At 38.6% G+C, this 18,538-nt stretch overlaps 1 protein-coding gene across 17 annotated transcripts in view; it reads left to right on the top strand.

Moving 5' to 3' along the window:
• Positions 1-18,538, top strand: part of MARK3 (microtubule affinity regulating kinase 3) — a 65,931-nt gene that overhangs the window by 18,762 nt on the left and 28,631 nt on the right. For 14 of the 17 annotated variants that reach the window (XM_086749152.1, XM_086749149.1, XM_086749148.1 and 11 more), the window contains 5 exons: positions 2,115-2,168; positions 9,254-9,302; positions 10,069-10,134; positions 12,636-12,706; positions 18,168-18,224. In XM_086749152.1, coding sequence (XP_086605278.1) covers positions 2,115-2,168; positions 9,254-9,302; positions 10,069-10,134; positions 12,636-12,706; positions 18,168-18,224 — 297 coding nt within the window. Of the gene's footprint in view, positions 1-2,114; positions 2,169-6,765; positions 7,031-7,905; positions 8,992-9,253; positions 9,303-10,068; positions 10,135-12,635; positions 12,707-18,167; positions 18,225-18,538 lie in introns of those variants that run through there. The other 3 variants (XM_086749163.1, XM_086749162.1, XM_086749155.1) reach the window with 3 other exon arrangements.

Genomic DNA, 18,538 nt, shown 5'->3' with positions numbered 1-18,538 from the left:
CTCCCTTTGCCTGTGATTTGGAGACCTTATCAAGGCACCTGAAATTGCTCCCTGTTCTGATGATGGGTTCAAGCTCTTAAAGTCAGTGTTAACACATTGTACTCTCAGTGTTCATGTGGGTAGGAATTCTCTAAATTCATCCTGCCATTAAGGCTATAATTAGTGCACTGAACAGGCCTGTGAGTCTGCCTTTCAGAAGACTGAGGCGTGTACCTTCCGTGTATCTCCAGGGCTGAGTTTGTTTGCAGGTGTCAGAGACCTCTGATCATCTGGCACCAGCGCACAGTGCGAGAGATGAGCTGTGTCGCAGAAACCCAATACCTTAAGACTTTGTGGGTCGAAACAAGTTTGTCTTTCAAAGACTGACCAGAATGGTATAGCTCAGAACACAAATGCGACTTCTGCTGAGTGGCATGCACTTACAAAGCAAACAGCTGCCTTCTGTGGCATGGGTTGTCTTAAGACACCAGGTGACTTTCAAATAATTGTCTACTGTTGGCAGAGGCAGTGGTCGCTCTACATCCAGCATGGATTTATGAGAAATTTCAGGAAGTGAATAACTTTGTTACCTTCGTGATAGTTCAACAGGTGTAAAGGTACAGATAAAAATCTTTCTCAGTTTCATACTGGAACTGCTAATATAAAAATACCTATTGCTGAATGTGTTTATCTCTTGTTTGTATTTTTGAAGTGATTTCTCAAGGTTTTGCAATGGAATTTTGCCTCAGGAAATAGTGATCTTTAATTTCAGTAGCATACCTTTAGAAGAAAATACTCGGCAAAGCAAAGGTATTCTTAGATGGCTTCTTGGTGACATCTCATCATATCTGGCATCTAGAAGAGCTCAAAACAAATCTTGAATCTCAGTTTCGGAAAACACCGTGTCCATCACAGAATTACGTGATGCAACTAAGCGTTGAACTCTGTGTTCCCCTCTTATCCTCTCAATCATGGTGATCCATCTCTGCGTTTTTGCACTTGAATGTAGGGAAATAAAATGGCTTTGATATAAGATATTCTTTATTCCATATGTTGCCAAACCCCAAGTTAATGAGATGACAAAGATAGCGCTAAGTGGTGCAGGGGAAATGGGAGCTGTGGCATGGGGAGGAGCAGCATCTATTTGAGCCAGAAATTCAAGGGGAATTGAAAGCCCTTGCTTCACACCAGTGAGGTATTATTATCAGCTGAGTCTTGCCTCTTTGAGAGGCAACATCTCCTTGGCTTCTGCAGAGTTTTTTCTGGTATGTTTAATCTCTAAGTGAGGAAGGAAAAATACCAATTGGCACGTAATTCTAGAAAGATTCCCGTTTCCTGTTCTAACTCATCCTGTATCCAGATTGCATTGCGCTGAAGTTTCTCTGTTGCCTCTTCATTGCCTCAAATCTTCAGGCTCTAACTAGTTACCATGGTACTGAATTTCACTTTTGATTATTTTGTGGATTTTTTTTTCTTTAATATTTCTGGGCAGTATTGACTGAAAAGATGAGAACCAGTAAAGGAGTGAACTTGCCTAAATTGTTGTACTACAGCCAATGGATTTTTGTTGATGCGCAAGTGATACTTCTTTTCTTATGCATCAGGGAGCCAACTGATAAAAATATTCAGTGAATTTCCAGAAGTCATCTTAGTTCTTCCAAAATCTGTGTGGAATTACTTTCAATTTGCTCTTAAATCTTTGCTTTTAGAAGCATCTGCACAAACTGCCAATGCCCAGTCAGTACTGTATCATCTGTTGCGTGATTACCCTGTGCAAACATTATCTGTAGGCACACTGCTCTCTATCAGGGTGCTGGCAGGGTGTTGGAGCTTCCACTGTAATAAGTGTGATGGTCTTAATGTCAAGCCAAAGACTTAAGTGAGCTTTTAATCTTAATACACTTAAAATACTAGGTTTTTTTCCACTCTTCTGTTTAGTTTTGTGGTTGTAGAAGTAAATTACACTTCAGTTAATTCTAAATGGTTTTAGTTTAAGTACAAGTACATTATTTGCTGAAGAAACTTGAGTGTTTGTGTAATTTTTATGTTTTTCATTTCTGTTGCTGGATTTGACCATTTTGTAATAACGCTGCATTGTTCATATGGAAAATACTGATTATGAACTCTTCCTTTAGGTTGCCATAAAAATAATTGACAAAACACAGCTGAACCCAACTAGTCTACAAAAGGTAGGTTTTTACATTTGATCTTTCAACTGTATTGTGACTTGTGTTGTTTCACCACCTCCTTCCATTAACTCTGAAAGCCTGTGCTGGAGAATCTGAAACATTGCATACCTTGCGCACGTCTGACTGCTGTATTTAACAACTAGTTTTGTAACTGGTAGTTTTGACAACCCTGCAGTTGTTCAAGATGAACTCGTACAAAGCTGTAAACTGAGAAAACAGTGGTGTTAGCTTCTTTCTTTGTCTCCCAAGCATAGCTAACTCTCTGCACAGGACGTTTGTGGTTTGGTCGCATGCCCCCGTGTCTCCTTCACACTGGTCACCTTGTTAAACTTAAAAATACAAAGCTTATGTTCTGTCCTCTTGAACTGGCCTTGAAAATAGTGCCCCTGGACTGAAGGCCAAGTGGTATCTATGCCTTTCACGTAGTTTGCAGCAGAAAAGGTGATGTGCTTTTATGGAACAAACTGGAGCATGACTGTTCTGGTTTCTTCCTTCTAACCTCAAATGTTTAATGTGCTGGTACAGTTGTATCGCCTTATCTATTTTAGTAAGTAGTGATAAATCCTACTCTTTCATCAAGCAAGTCTGTCTGCTTTGGAGTTGCCTACAGGAAGTACGTTTAAATGTCACTCTTACCTAGGACTTTTCTAACTCTGTCCTTTTAAGTGCCGTAGTCAAAGAGTTTTTGTTTACTTTTGAGTATTGTGATAAAAAAGCTCCTTGCAGTATTTCTGTTTGAATGAGAGAATAACCAGAACTTACTTGCAAACAAAATGAAATAGCGTAACCAGAGTAAACTGGAGAATATACATGTTTGGATTTCATGCAAACACTAAAAAGATCATGTGACGAGATGCTTTTATCAAAATTAATGGTACAAAAGTAAATTGGAAAAACACACAAGTTCTTACATTGTATGGTTTGGTTGAGAGACACAGAATAACCTGTAGAAGAAGGGCTCTGTCGTCTGAGCAGGTAGCAACTTCTTACTGACTCTGTAGATTGGGTGAATGCAGATAATGTGGTTCTAGTTTTCTCAGAATTTTTTTCAACTTAATCCCTGAAGTTATTGGTAATTTCTGGGTAAGCAGGGAGGAAATGAAATACACATTAGGTAATATGGTGGATTAGATAAAGTTGTGTGGCAGTTCTGTGCAACTGGAATACCTGAAAGTTGTGAAATGCTTGGAGCACTTGGAAGAGAAACAAAAGCTGTGTGATATGAAGGGGAGGGGTCAGGGCATGGGAAAAATAGTCCGAGAAAAGTAGAGAGGCATGTTTTCCAACAAAAATGTGAAATCTTAATCCTTCAAACGATGTTATCTTGAGACTGGGCCGTAATGCTAGCTTGAGCTCGTGTTCAGGTACAAAGCAAACCTTTTTACAAGTCACAGGTGTTCAGTTGGCAAGGCCACAAGCTGGAAGTGTGCTTGTTGGCCCTCTGGTTCCTGGATTTCAGCCTGCTCAGTGTACACACGTGTTTCCATTGCCATTGTAATTTTATTTTTATTTACAATTTATAAAATTTGTGATTTGTGAATTGGTCTTGTCTACCACTAAGTTCCTTAAATAGGAGTCTGGAAGAGTAGTACTAAATAGTGGGGCAGAAATCAGATCAAAATTTGGGGAGTAAGATTGCTAATGAGCTCTCCTCCCTAAGCTCATTTGTTATATGAGCACAGAAAAAAAAATCAGCAAGATATGTTAGTTATCTTAATTCAAAAATTGAAAGTAATTTTCTTAAAATGAAATGCCCGCTTGTCATAGTAAGTGGAGTGAATGCACAACACGTTACTTATCATTTTTGCTTTATCAAGGCTTTTTTTGGAAGCCCTTGCCTCTCCCCCAGCACTGTCAGCAGTGCCGTAGCCTCAGTGCATTTGAAGCCAACTGTGCACGCGACCTGTAGATGCAGGGAAAGCCAAGATGGAAGTGCTTCTGATCTTGCACTTCGGCAGAGAGCGATAAAATATTTGAGGTATGGTGGGGAGCAAAGGGCTGTGCCCAGAAGAGGGTGTGGTATATGGTGTCTCGGCTGCGGTGTAGCTGCGTACCCTAGTCATCCTTAGGTGGGGAAACAAATGGTGATTAAGCCTGCTGGTTCTGATTTCTTTGTATTACGTCTTCCACACCGATACTTCAGCTGCCAGAAAGAAGTTAGCCTTGTTAAGGACTTGCTTTGCTTCCTGCAGCAGTAATTCTCAGTGTGCCCTTGGAGTAAGCTGTGGGTGGCTGCAGTCCGGAGAGCTCAGTACTCAGCAGCGCGGCTCTTCAGAAGAGTCAGGTTTCCTGACTGCTGCTGAGGAAGTCTGCGGTAGCCACATGCAGCTACGCTTAACTGTTGTTTTAGGACCTAATTACTACTCTGCTGCTCTTGCTTGGCGAAGAGGAAACTGTAACCGGTACTTCCCTGCTTTGAAAGGAGGGAATTCTTAGTGCTTTTTTCCCATGCTGGTGGTGTTAGTCATAATCACTATTCTCCAGTGTGCTTGTGTACCCGTTTCCAGTGAATATATTGGTCTCACTGGAAACAAGTGCTGATGCTGCAGTAGTTCACTTCCTCCTAGACAAGAAAAAAAAATGTTTATTTTGGGTTTTCTTTTTACCTTTTGAATTAGCAAAGCCATTATATGCAAGGTTTTTTGGTTTGGGTTTTTTTTTTTTTTTTACCAAGCCCATGTAATAGCACTAAATCACTTCTCATTTTGCTTTTTTAGAACTTTGCTCCTCAGCCAAATGTTTTTGTTTGTTATGTGCAGATGTTTTGCGACTTGTTTGGGCCGTTTTTTTTGTTAAAGCTTTTTAAAGTTCTTAAACATCAGTTTTTAACAGGGACCGTGTCCATTCTGACCATGGGTCAATGAGTATTTTAACAACTGCAAGAAAAGAATGAGAATTTAAAAGTGCCCAGGCTTTTCTCTTTATAGCAAGTATTTCTTCTGTTTTCAGGTTGTGGTTTGTTTGAGGCAAACTTGTATTGTGTAAAGGCTTCCTGCTTGAGGCTCCTAATTACATGTAGGGCATATTTCAGTGAGCAGTTATCAGGAGGAGCCTAATTCACAGGTAAAGCTTCAGCCGGATGGGGACAGTATCTCATGAGACGCCTCCCCTTTGAGGGGAAGTAGGCCAGGATATGTCGGTGCTCTGCATCTGACTCACTTTTTAGCAAACTTTTTTCAGTATTTTTGAAACAATTTGTTACTGACACTCTTGCAGTAGCTAATGCAGGAACACTTCTGATCTGTCTTGCAATGTGTTCAAAGAGAGTTGGCTTTAAAAATGGGTTGTTCTTTCCCCCCACTCCCTTGTTGTTTTGGATGTGTCAGCATAATAAAGTTCAAGTAAAACTGATTCAAGATTATTACTCAGTATGTGCCTGTGCTTCCATTACTGGTTTGTTGGGTTTTTTTTTTCTACTCAGTTTGTCCGCTAGCAGGATTAATTAAATGTAATTCTTTCCTCGTATCTTACATGGCTTACAAAGGACCAGACCACAACAAAGCTGAAAGCCATTTGTTTGGCAGACTAAGGATGTTTGTTTTTCCCTAGAAACATTTGTAGAGCTTCTGTTGATGGAAAATGAGCTGTTCAACAAGTTGGGAGTAGTTTTTAATCTCAGTATTAGAAATTAAACTGATAAGCACTGTTTTCAGTTAATTGTCTGCCCTTATGGTCTCATTATGACAAGTAAGTTTCTAAAACTAAGAACAATATTTTCTGTATTGGGAACCTTCACGTTACATCTTCTGATGTTACACCTTCTTCTGCATCCCTGTGGCAGAGGAGCTCAGATGTGTGAGCTTTTATCATACATGCCTGTTTGCAATGAATTTTACTGTGTGATGGTAGTTACTACTTCATTTGCTGGAAGCTGATGCACATAATATTTTGGGAGAATAAAGTCTGACAAACCCTTTTTTCAGCATCCTGTGTGAAAGTTGTGTGACGTTTTACATTGTATTCATCCATCAGAATGCAACACATAATACGATGTCAAGCATTTGCAGATATCCCTGTGGGAGTTATCTGTGTCAAAATGCCACACGTAACATTTAAACCAACTAGGGAACACAATCTGAAGTGCATTTATCTAGCTAAAATTGTAATAAATCATAATAAAATTGTAATAAACAGTATCTTGTTTAAGTATTTTATTTTTAATTTCCTCTGAGACAAACTTTTTTTTAAAAAAAAAAAAAGCTTGTTTCCAGTCAGCCACTTCAACAAATGGCTCATATGTAGAAGCTACTTTTTGACATGCTTCATTTGGGTTAGTAAGGCATAGTAGTCGTCTTGTGGACTAATGTTGTCTTTAGAGCAGCCCAAAATGTGCTGTAAGTCTGTCTTCATCACATTAGACCACCAGAGTGTACAGTGGACAATGGAGGAAGTAACTACCTCCAGCCAAGTCAGCATACTTTATTTAAAAGAATATTAGAGTAATGAATATATTCATTTTCATTAAGATATTGTGAATTCTAGGCTCATATTTACTGTCTTAGTCTATATTGCCCTTGGTTGACTGTTCTTGTATGATGGCATCGATTATGACTGCCTATATTCCCATACTTAATCTTGTGAACGTATCTTTTTTTAGGTGGGTGAGGAGGTGATAAATAGGCTAACGGCTGAATAACAGCCAAGGTCTTCATCTGTGCAGCAGTGGAGCTGCCCTTGGTGATGAGAATCTGATCCAGTAGGCTTTATTTGAGTATTGGGGGTGGAAGATACCAACAATCAATTGAAAGTGAATTAAGCAAACAGTCTTCAAAACTTTAAAAGCTGACCAGAGGCTTTCAGCTATATAAGCTGTGATTAAAAGTATTAATGGAGTATTTGGAATATATTATACACTAGTTCAGGTAAACTGAATGAAAAACAAGAAAAAATAGCTATGGATTCAACTACTTTTAAATTTCTGATGATCAGAGAGAGATGGTGAAGTAGTCTACCTTTTCTAATTATATATGAAAAGCTCCAGAAATAACATAGGTTAAAAAAAAAAAAAGACCATTTACTTGCCCCCATTTACTTTACATTTTCTTTTGAAAAAGAAAACACGCATATATTGTTCTTGAAACCCTTTTTTGCATGGCCAAAAATTTATTTGGTCAGTCAATCCTGATTGCATTCAAGCAGCTTGTCACTCAGTGAAATGTCAGGCATAAACTAGAATAATGATAATAAGATAATTAATACACTTGGAAAAACACTGCTGCTATTTCTTATTTACAGAACTCTCTTTTCTCCCAAGTCTGCCTTCCTGTGAAGCTGTGGACTTTCATTCTCTTTACATTTAAGTTCAATATGATCTGTTATGTTACTGATATTCCTGTAGAAGCTGAGTTTTAGAGTAAAACCACTTGATTACTCCTGCTTTTTGGAGCATGCTGTGAGAAAATAAGGCTTAAGAATGCCAACCCTCTGGAGTCTTGGGCTGGCATGGGGGGGAGCTGCGGAGGGAGAACAGCTATGCGCTTGACAGCCACATAACGTACTGCCTAATAATTATTTGAGTTTTCCAAATACAGTAGTGTTTGCACTTCAAGGTTTTTTTAATCATTTTTTATCTTGAGTGTTTTCTGGGAGAAGAATTGGGACTACTTTTGCTCCATCTGCTATTAACCAGCTTGGTTAAAAGCAACGTTTTATATTGCAGCAACAACACCCGTGGCATTTTTAATATTAACACTTATGGGTTTATGAACAGAAGAAAGTTTTCAGAGGTGAAAATAACTAACAGTTGATCAGTAATAGACTTCATTTTCATTTGCGGTTTGTTAAATGTCATTCCCATATTACTGTCCCGCTGCAGGAGGACAAAGTTTACTCTGTGTGACAGGCAAAGTTGAACTCTGGAAATAACTACTCAAGCAAGACCCTCTTCACATGAGTACTGGTGTTGGGGAGGAGCAAGATCCTGACAGTCAGTGTGTGCCCGCTGGATGCAGCACTGTTGGTGTAACGTCATACTGCAGCTTGAAATGGGCAGTTGTACTTCCTCACCACTCATCGTGCCAAAACAGATGTGCTGGGGGGGCTGCAACAGCAAAATTAGAGATGGAATGTTTTTGTTTAGGGGAGTTGTGTGTTTTTCTGGTATTTTTCTGTTAAATTCATCCTTGGACCTTGTGCATCAGTCAGGGTTAACACAGCGCTTGCAGAAGGGGAAGTGGTATGATCCTGTTGCATTGGAAGGTGAATGGTGAAGAGGGTGGGAGAAGGCTGATCCCTTTGAGCCTGTGCCCTTGGAGTAATGGTGTTTCTTCTGTCCACTGGAGTTCGCTGGGTCACAGAAACACTGTTTGTGTTCTGCCCTATTAATTTTGGCAAGTACATTCAGCATGTTGTACTGGCCAAGCAGGCTTGGAGGCTGGGTGTCTGGCAGTGAGAGGCAGTGGAGCTGCAGTGACAAGCCCAGGTCTAGATGTTGTTATGCCTCGGTCACCTTGCAGGAACGCTTCTGAAGGGCTGAGGGGAAGCCTTGCCTGCTTCTCTCTCTTTAAAACTTGCTTCTTGGTGGTGTAGTTGGATAACACACCTTTTTTTTTTTTGTGCTATATAAGGAATTCATTTTTCACCTGTGAGTTCCTGTGTAGCACAGTACTTCCATGGCTTCAACGAAGTACTGAAATGATGAATTCACACCCGTAACATAGTGCTGTGGTCTTCAAAAGGTGCTCTGGTGGCAGTTCATGAAACTTTGGAAATAGTGTTTTTGGTGAAGAGGTGAAAGATGGTGTGAGATGTACTGGTCAGCAGGAAGCTGCGTGGGCTCATCATGGTCTTCTGGCCCCAAAAGTCTGCAAACTGCAGAGCTAAGGTCGTTTCTCTCCTGAGCTACCTTGAACACTTTGTGGGTGTGTTCAGGTTTTTAAGGGTTGGTTTGTTTTGGGAGGGATGTTAAAAGAAGCAGGCAATTAACTCTTCCCTCCAATAAGGGCTTATTTCGTGTACTTCCTTGAAATGTTAATAGTAATGTTTGACCTTTGTGTTTATATAAGTGTATCAAAATGATCAGGCTTCAGGAAGAATAGGTATTACCTGTTTAATTAACTTATTTAATGTTTTTATGTTTATTTCAGCTCTTTAGAGAAGTAAGAATAATGAAGATCTTAAATCATCCAAATATAGGTACTTTGTTTCTTTCACATAATTTCCAACTCTGGAGGAATGTTAGCTTTTTCACTGTTAAAATTGTTGTGGTATGAGTTTAAAAGATGATTCTGCGCTAGAATGTCAGTTTACTGTAAAGACTGTAAAGCAGCAGTAATAAATACTTTTTCAGAGCTGTATGTTTAAAAAAAAAAAAACCAACAAAACAAACCACCACACTGATCCCTTTGTACAAAGCTTATTTGCATAGCTAAGTGATAATTTTTCTCCTTTGGAGTATAACATTGATCTTGACTGAATTCAAGCTCTCATTAAAAATAAGTATATAGCAAAAACAAGAAGTGGTCAAGAAATTGTTCAAGATTGTACATTTAGATGATGTAGTACTGTTACGCGACTGTCACCAAACTGACTCATAACTCATTTGTCACCATGTATGCCAGTTCAGTGCATAAACATGGCTACTGTTGATGCTCAAATCTGTGGAAGTTCTGCTTAATTTGGTTGCTTTTCCCATGTAACAGGAGCAAAGTATTGCTTCTTGAGAAGTGTTGTTCTGTATGAGTTGACCCAATGTGTTACAGTATTTTCCATTTAGGAATATTAGACAGAAACAGCTTCTTTAGAGTAACTGTCTGATACTATCAGGCAGCAAGCAGGTAGTTGTTTTGTTGTTGGTTTTTTTTGTTTTTTTTTTTTTTTTTCCTCTGAAACAAGTCTTGGTGGGGTTAATGTAATACTTCTGCAACTAGTTAACTGATTAATAAATGGCTTTCTTTTCTAGTGAAGCTATTTGAAGTCATTGAAACTGAAAAAACTCTCTATTTAATAATGGAATATGCAAGTGGGGGTAAGTACCTCTCTGCTGTGGTGACACATGCAAACAAATTGCCAAGTGGGAGAAAGCACTTGTTTTCTTTAAAGTTTTGCTTTCTTTTTCAGCAAATATTAATGCCACAGTAGTGTAAAATCGTAAGCTAAATCTTTAATGTTCTCTGGGACTTCTTTGGGCAACATAATTAATTATAACTTGTAAAACCAACTTCTGAACTTTTTGACGCTTTGTAACGTTTGCTTTGTTCTCAAAACTCACATTTAATAGGAATCTTTATTCAGCCGTCAATTGTTGCCATCCATAACAAGTGCCAACCTTCTCCATTTATTGGATTCAGCTCCCTACCTCCAGTGTCCTATTTTGTGTAAGATATTTGGTAAAAACATTTTCAGATGAAACATTTCTGTGTTTCTTTAACTGACGCTTTCAAAAGTGTGAGTACTGCAACTTCTGTTTTTAGATGTTCATGACATTTACTGTATCTCAGTCACAGACCTCCTACTGTCAAAATTGTTAGGCTTAGCCTTATGCCATTTTAGGAAGAACTTAAAACATGTATTCCTGATTGCAGAGAAGGGGAAAAAAGCACGCATCATCCAATGTCAGATATTTTCCCTAGAGCTAGAATTAAGGTATTCAATTTTAAGTTACTCCTTACTGGCTAAAACCTAACAGCACTCAGTTTGTCAGTGTGACCCTTTAGCATCAGCAGCTGGGGAGTCTCAGAGAGTTGAGACTTCGTTAGTTTTGGGAGGGAGATAGAGATGTCTTTTCAGAGAAAATGAGCATTGAATTCTGACTCCAACGTTAAATTGCATGAAGTTTAATGAATTACTATACATCAGGTAATGATACTCTACCTGCCTGTGTTTTCTTCTAGCAGCTCCCTAAATGCTCAGCCAAGATTTGTCTAAACAGAAGTACAGTTGGTAAAATACCGTTAAAATATTGGCTAGTACAGGTTTTTATGGAGGCACCTGTGTGCTGTTTGATGGTACTAGACTTAAAAGTGAAGTCCTGTTGCCATCTAGTGATTAGCTTCTAGGAGGTAGAAAGGCCAGTGGTTCTCTAAAGCAGTGGGGATCTTTCTTAGAGTAATACAGAGGTACATACTGTACTGGTCTAAAAGGCCCTGAGCAGTACCCTTTGCGCATGCCGTGTTGTGCGAGACAAGAATGACTGGTGATCTCAGTGGCAGGCATCAATTTCCCATATTTCCTCATTATCAAGATACTGGTCACGCGTGATTCATGTGAACTCCATGGCTACAGGATGAAAGAAACTATTGCTACAACTGCAACGCTTTACATAAATTGGGGATAATTCTTTCTCTGGTGTAATTTTCCCTGAATTATGAAGACTTGTTCAGGTTTGTTCCTTCAAGGCTTTTGAAGAAACAGCTCTGAAATACAGCTGGGAGCGTTATCTGAGTATTAAATAATGCACTACAGAGGGAAGTAAGGCTATTTTGTAGAAAATCAGAACGTTCCTTCAGGTTGCTCAGTTTTTGCTTTTCTTGCTGTATAATGCCGATCTGGTGGAGCTGCTTCTTTTCAAATATAAATGTGAAGTTACTCAGCTCTTCCCTTATGAGGTGGCTATCTACAAAACAATATTTTCTTTCTCAGTAGAGAATATTTAAGTATTTGATCCACTTCTAAAGTTTTTATTGATTTTGCATATTAGCAATGAATTTTTAAAACTGCATACTCGTCTGTGTTTGTAGGAATTCTTATGTATGTGACTCTGACAAACACGAGTGTTTCATGGGCCAGTTGGCTGCAGCTAAAGATCAGATGTTGTGATCTGTATTGATGTTCTATAAAATGACTGGGTTGATTAAAGGGGGAAAAAAAACCCAGGAAATACGTCTTTAGTACTACTTTAGTAATCTCCTTTAGTCATCTACAGCCATACAACTTTGGGCTTGTTGAGGAGTAATTCTTCTCAGTGTATCTTACAGATGTGATGGTTGTGTGATGGATTAAGTCAATGGGTCGTGTTGTGCTTACTATTGTGACCTTCCCTGTGGGTACCTCTTCTAAGCCTAGGTTAAAGCTAAGATTTCTGATTTTGCTTAGGACACTTTTATACACATGCACAAAGGAAAATTCTAGTGCTGGTGTGACAATATTTACAAATATCATCAGATGTTCTCATATATGAAGACTTTTTGTGGGTGAGGCCAAAGGAACCCTTGTAAAAAAGTTTGTGAAGGTGTATGTGTCATCTTTGTTTACAAAACAAAAGTATGCTGCTCAGTTTCTGTCATAAGTAATCGGAAGGAAATGGGATATTTTGTCTATATCCAGTCATTCATTGACTCTTACTGTTTTCTTATGTAAGAGATGACGGTGTAGTACATTGCATAGCAGTTGTGCCTTGTTCTCTTGAGTTTAACCTGTAATCATAAACTTGAACTACAGTGGTTCCAGTGAAGCTGCTCTGGGCAACTGCTAGGGAAGAATCTCAAGATTCTGAAATCAGCATTAATATATCTTTTTATTGAATTGTAGGGGAAGTGTTTGATTATCTGGTTGCACATGGAAGAATGAAGGAAAAGGAGGCTAGATCTAAATTTAGACAGGTATGTATAAAATTCCTATACATAAGCTTCCCCCTCCCTGTTTTTAATGCTGAAATGAGTAAAACAGCTGTCCTTTGTTTGATTTCTAGCAGTGTTCAACATGTTGGGGACTTGTAACCCTGAGTGGTAAAAAACTTGAGTTACAGTAGTACTTTGAAGGGATTGGCAGTCCATTCAGTGGTGCTAGTTTCCTTAGCACTGTGTGCCAGAGTGTCCAGGAGTGTCAGTGACTGCTTGATTTGGATGTGTATTCCATTCCAAAATTAATTTCCTCTGTATTGATTTTGTATATCCTTAGTTCAGCTGGTCTGTAGCCTTCTGGAAGTTATTCAGATGTAACAGGCTACAAACAGGCCAGTTTCAGCATGCAGACAGTCCATGTAACAGGGATCTGTTCACATCCCTCCGCTTACATGAAAATATGTGGTTTAATAGTTGTTCTAAAAAGTCACAGAGAAGTAATTTATAAGCTTCTTAGTTCAGCTTTCTAAAAGCTAAGTCCTGCAAAGATGCTGGAATTTCGTTGGTCTGTAAAAAGCGTTTCCATTCTACATTAAAGCAGCATTGAACATAACATGATATTTTTTGCATGACTAGTTTAAATCCAAACCTCTGCTCTTACGGCATCTAGAGTTTCATTTGCAGACCTGACTGGTCTAATTACTTTATTTTCTGCTCTTGTCCAGAGATGCCTACATTATTTCCATCCCTTTGGTCACTTGGATAACCTAGATAATATTGTGAAAAGTAATAAATATCAAAATTATGCTCTTACTTAATGACACTTTAAAATAATGAATATAGACAAGAGTGTTTTATTGAATTATATGGAGAGGTTTTTAACTGGTGAATTGTGGCACTGTTGTGGCAGTCAGCTTCAGTGTTGGAAGGGGAGACTCTGCTTTACTTGTTAAGCACAGCCATACAAAAGTAGAAAAAATTTGATATGAGACTTAAAGAAAATTAATTAATGACTGTCACAAAATGCCTCATAAAGCGGACTTTTACACTTCTCCAGTGTGGGTAGTGTGGCCGAAAGGAACAACTTGGGAACGAGGAAACTGTGCCACAACTGTTTGGCTCCCTCTGTCTCATATAGTAAGAATTGTGTAAATGTAAGCAGAAAGCTCAAAAGTAGCAATGAAAGTAAAGAAAAATAGAAATGTGTTTAACCCAACGTAAGGAGGGAACAAAAGCATTTCTGTGGAAGCTCTGTTCCTTTGTTTTCTCTCATTTCTTTGAATCTTGTATTCTCCCTCTTTAATCTTCTGGAAAAAAAAAAAACCCAAAAAAACCTAACCCACAAATAAACAAAACAACCCAAAAAAAGCTATTGCAGACTTCATATCCCCAGAAGTGATTTATGGTTACTGGACTTGTACAGCTTGAGAGTAAGGAAAAATTTTTTTTCCCTCTTTAACAAAATCTCACGTCTTTTTAAAGCGGCTTCCCTCCTCTCATTTCGACAGCTAGAGAACTTTCCTTTGTGATTGAGGGGTTGTGGTATGTGTTTCTGTGCTGTGTTGAAGTAGATGTGGTGGGTTGTGGAGCAGTTGTTTCCACATCAGCCGTCTCTTCTAAATCCCAGGCTGTTACCTTGCTCTTTGTAATGTCACTGGAAAAGCTTCAGAATAACTTGAGAGGATTTCTTGTTCTCTCTTAGATGTGGATGTTGAAAACTTCTACTGGTATAGTTCTCTGCTCTTTGTCCTCAGTTTCTTTTATCTGGAGTTGTGTGGAAAAATTCCACTGAAATTGTACGTTTGTTTAAGAATTACCTATTTTTTTCCTAACAACTCAACTCCTGTTTCAGTGAAAACATACAGAAACAAGTCAAACATGTTTTACAGGTACACTTAGTGCTAGATTTTATGGGATAATGTGAGTAGTACAGGATATATGTAACTTCATTTTTCAAAAACTAATGTGAAGAGAAAGAATTTAGAAGATAACTACCTGCTGAGCTGGGTATTTGACCCTTCAAGAGTTGATTCTTATATACTTCAGATTCTCAGGTTGATTTTTCTTTTTTTGTATTTGGATAGACTAAATGCTGTTTGTAAAGATGCATAGATGGCTGCACTTCGGTCCACTGCAATATACAGAAGTATGCTTTCAGTTTCTTAAGTCTTGTCTCCTGGCACAGACAGCTGTGCTCTGTCCCCCGTCAACAGCTGACTTCCTGACTGATGAGCTCTACCAATTTTAGAGGACCTTGATCTCAAAGATAGGAGCTTGAGAGCTTCAAAAGTATGAGTGCCTGGAAAAAAAAGAGAGAATTCTAGTAATAACCCATGGAGAGAAACTGTAGCACTGGCTTATTGCGCTTCGCTAGAGAGAAGAGCATGCACACAGGACAGAAGTCAGGAAACTTTGATCAGTGCTTGGCATTTATTAGACACTAAGACTCTGACTGTGGGACAGTGTCAAAGGAAACTGTATCTTACTGGGTTTACAGGTCATACAGCCATTCATTTGGCTTTACTGTAGTCCCAGAATAGCTTAGTATAGCTTTTAGCCATTGTTGAAGGGTGAATGCTCTCTGTAGACCTTTTATCCGATTCAGTGCAGCTGTTCTTATGTTAGATGGGGACTTATGACATAATGGTGGGGGTTTTTTTTGTTGGTGGTTTTTTTTTTTTTTTTTTTTTAAATTCACTAACTGGTTTAACAGACGGTAGCTTGCTTTAGACTGAAGGAACAGTTGTGCCATGGTATTGAGCTTAGTTCTTACAATAGGTTATATTATATCTTGTATTCAGATCATGTTTCTTCTTTCAGTAGATGTGATTTCTGCATCACACAGTTGTGTTTTATCTGAGGAGGCACTTCATCTCTAGCAAGCAGAGAGCAGAATTTGCTAATTCTCTACTCTTTGCCTGTTTAAAAAAAAAAAAGTCCCTTTTGTTACACATACTTAAGGTTTTTAGCAGGAAAAAAGAATGTAAAAGGCAGTGATCACGTTGTTCCAGTCATGCTTGACAAGGAGTACAGAAGAGGGTACAAACACTAAAAATACAGCCATGCTCTGCAGTTCTCCATTTCAAGCTCCTTTTGTGCAGCCATGTGTGAGAAATTCAAATCCAGAACGCTTTGCATTCTTAATGTCCCCTTGCTTTTCTTTCCCTGTTACAGACTTCCAAGCAGTTCTGGTTCAAACTTACAATTCTTTTTCCATAGAAAAATCTGCCTGTCTGGATAAGAATTAATGCAAGAATGGGCAGCCAGGACTCAGGGCAGGGGGTCTCCCAAAGTCCATATGTGTTGCTTCCCTCTCTTCCTTTACTGCAACTGCTTAAATCTGGCCTCCTTCACTCTTCCCACTGTTTTCCTGCGGAAGCAATTTAGGATTTTTAATGCTGGTAGATGTTAGGACAGATCTTGGATAATTAAAAAAAAAATCCACAAAATATGTCTTACTCATATGTTCCAGTTAAGAAACAAAATACTCCTCGCAGTGTGGAAGGGACCTTGAGAGGTCATTTATCTATCCTGTTGTCATTTAATCCTTGTGAAGAATGGTTTCCTCTGCCTAGAGATAACTTGTTCTAACTTGTTCTTTAAAACCTATGATTATACAGATTTTTTTTGAAATCCCTCCCAAGAAATGTATTTCAATGCTCCAATTGTTATCGCTGGCAAAAAGGTCTGCTGTTTCTTTCCCTCTTCTTCCCACCTGCCAAACATCAGCAAATTTCTCACGCTCAAATAGGTTGGGGTTGATAAGGATGATAAAGGATGATAAATGGAAACAGTGATGGAAGGTGGAAGACAAGGGAGTCAGTCCAGTGCAGCCATGCTTTGTGCTATTTTTTATTCAGCTTTGACTACTATTCTTCAATCATTAGTGTCATACACATTGTATTATTTCCCTTCCATTTAGATTGGATTCACTTCTGCAATCTCTGTGCTATCCTATTGCAGTGCAGAATAGTTCAAAAGCGTTTCCAAAGGAAACTACTGATGGAACATCTGCTAGAGCTACTCTTAGAGTAAAAGCAGTTTAGGAGCAAGTGGTGTAGTGCTTGCTGTGTCTCTGCAGTCTCAAATAAAGCTTGAGGTGTTTGTCATGCTGTTGGCCTTGGAAGCACCTGCAGAGTAAGCTTGTGACTGGTGCTAAAGTAATGGTAGCAGAGATGAAAGGAGGAAAAACCAAAAGGGTAGTACAAGTGGTGACGTGGGAGCACTTCACAGTTTCAGTAACTGTAAAATGCTGAACTTGAGAGGGAGCGAATACATAAAGGAATAAGCAAAACCAGAATAAAAGTGTAGGGAATGGAAATATTTCAACTTTTCAGAGACTGCTTGGTTTCTAAGGTAGCACTTTGCACATGCGTGATTCAGTAATACAGCGGCACAAAGATCATCACGTTAGTGCTTAAGTTTTGAATGCACAATTGACTGGTAGGTCAGTTCTTTGATCTATGAAGAACCTTACTTTCACCTACTCTACTGAGGAGGAAAACCGTTGCTTTTTATCAGTACAGGAGGAGGATCCTTACACTAAGCTTAGGCGGTCTGACCGTGAGTTATTTTTGTAACAGTAAAGATATCTCATCTTTCTGTGCTGGAAATCTGAATCTTGAACAAAGAATGGAAGTACATTTATTTAAAGGTAGTTACTGCATTAAATTATTTTTATGTGCAGTCCCACTTACTTTAAGAAGTCGTAACATCTGCCTCAGTTCTGAACACTTGTGCATGACAATAAAATGTATTCAACCACATTTGTGATCATGTAACAATAAGGCATTGTCCAGCTTTTCCATACATGTAGAGTTCTGCAGCAGTGCTTGGGGCTCTAAAGCAATATACTAGGACACTGTACTCTGTAAATAGCTTATATAGTTTGCTATATAAAGCAGGAAAAGCTTAATGATATTTGAAAGTGATGATGGAAGAAATTACTCCTGAGAGACATAGAGAGTTTTTTCCATTGAGCTTGCTACACTCGTACAGCATACAATATACAATAAACTGGGTGCACTTAGGCAGCAGACCTCTGTCAGATGCACAGTAGACAAACAAGCAAGCTGTTTCCCAGTAGTTTCTCCAGTAGCTAAGCTCATTTCTTACCCTTTTCTCTCCATGCTGTGACAAGAAATACCACCTTTGGAGCAGGACTGGAAAACTTCAGTCTAGAGGGAAAGCTGTATACAGTATTGGAATGGAAATACTTCAGTAACCTTTTGAAAGTCATTGCTTCTACTGGTCTATAATTAGCCACACAGGAAAAACAAAATCCTCTTGCAAGTATAGTAGAAACCAAATAGATCAAATAGCAAACACCTAAGTTATTTAACAGCTTTCCCCCAGATAACGCTGGTCACTGTAGTAGTTGGTTATGTACCTCTGAGTGGGTAAGTACATGTCAGCTTTAGTGATAAATGTTGAACTTTTTGATTAGAACTCATGTTTCTTAGAGATGTCACTTATATAATTGGGCTTGTTTTCTATCTAGATAGTATCTGCAGTGCAGTATTGCCATCAAAAGCATATTGTTCATAGAGATCTCAAGGTGAGTAGGAAAAAGTGTGTGAAGTGCGTATGTCAGCTTCTGTACCTGTGGGTGTGATCTTTATTGTGCCAATAAAATGTAGTGTATATTAAGCTTTCTGATTTATTTAAGAATTTTTTTTACATGTGTTATAGCAAATTTTGGGGAATGCTTTCAGTATAAAACCATTTCAAATAAAAGGAAGATAATTTGTAAGACTTAAATGTAGAAATCTAATGGCTACTGAAAGATAGCCTCTTCAAAGTAGCCTTCAAATCTGATGCAGGTCAGTGTTAGCTGAGAGGTCTTTAAAAAACAAAAAGCTAGTTTGATAG

This window comes from Chlamydotis macqueenii, chromosome 5 (genome assembly GCF_036417535.1).
Source record: "Chlamydotis macqueenii isolate bChlMac1 chromosome 5, bChlMac1.mat, whole genome shotgun sequence".
In the NCBI taxonomy this organism is placed as follows: Eukaryota; Metazoa; Chordata; class Aves; order Otidiformes; family Otididae; genus Chlamydotis; species Chlamydotis macqueenii.
The sequence above is the reverse complement of the archived record's forward strand: the minus strand, read 5'-3'. Positions and strand labels throughout refer to the sequence as shown.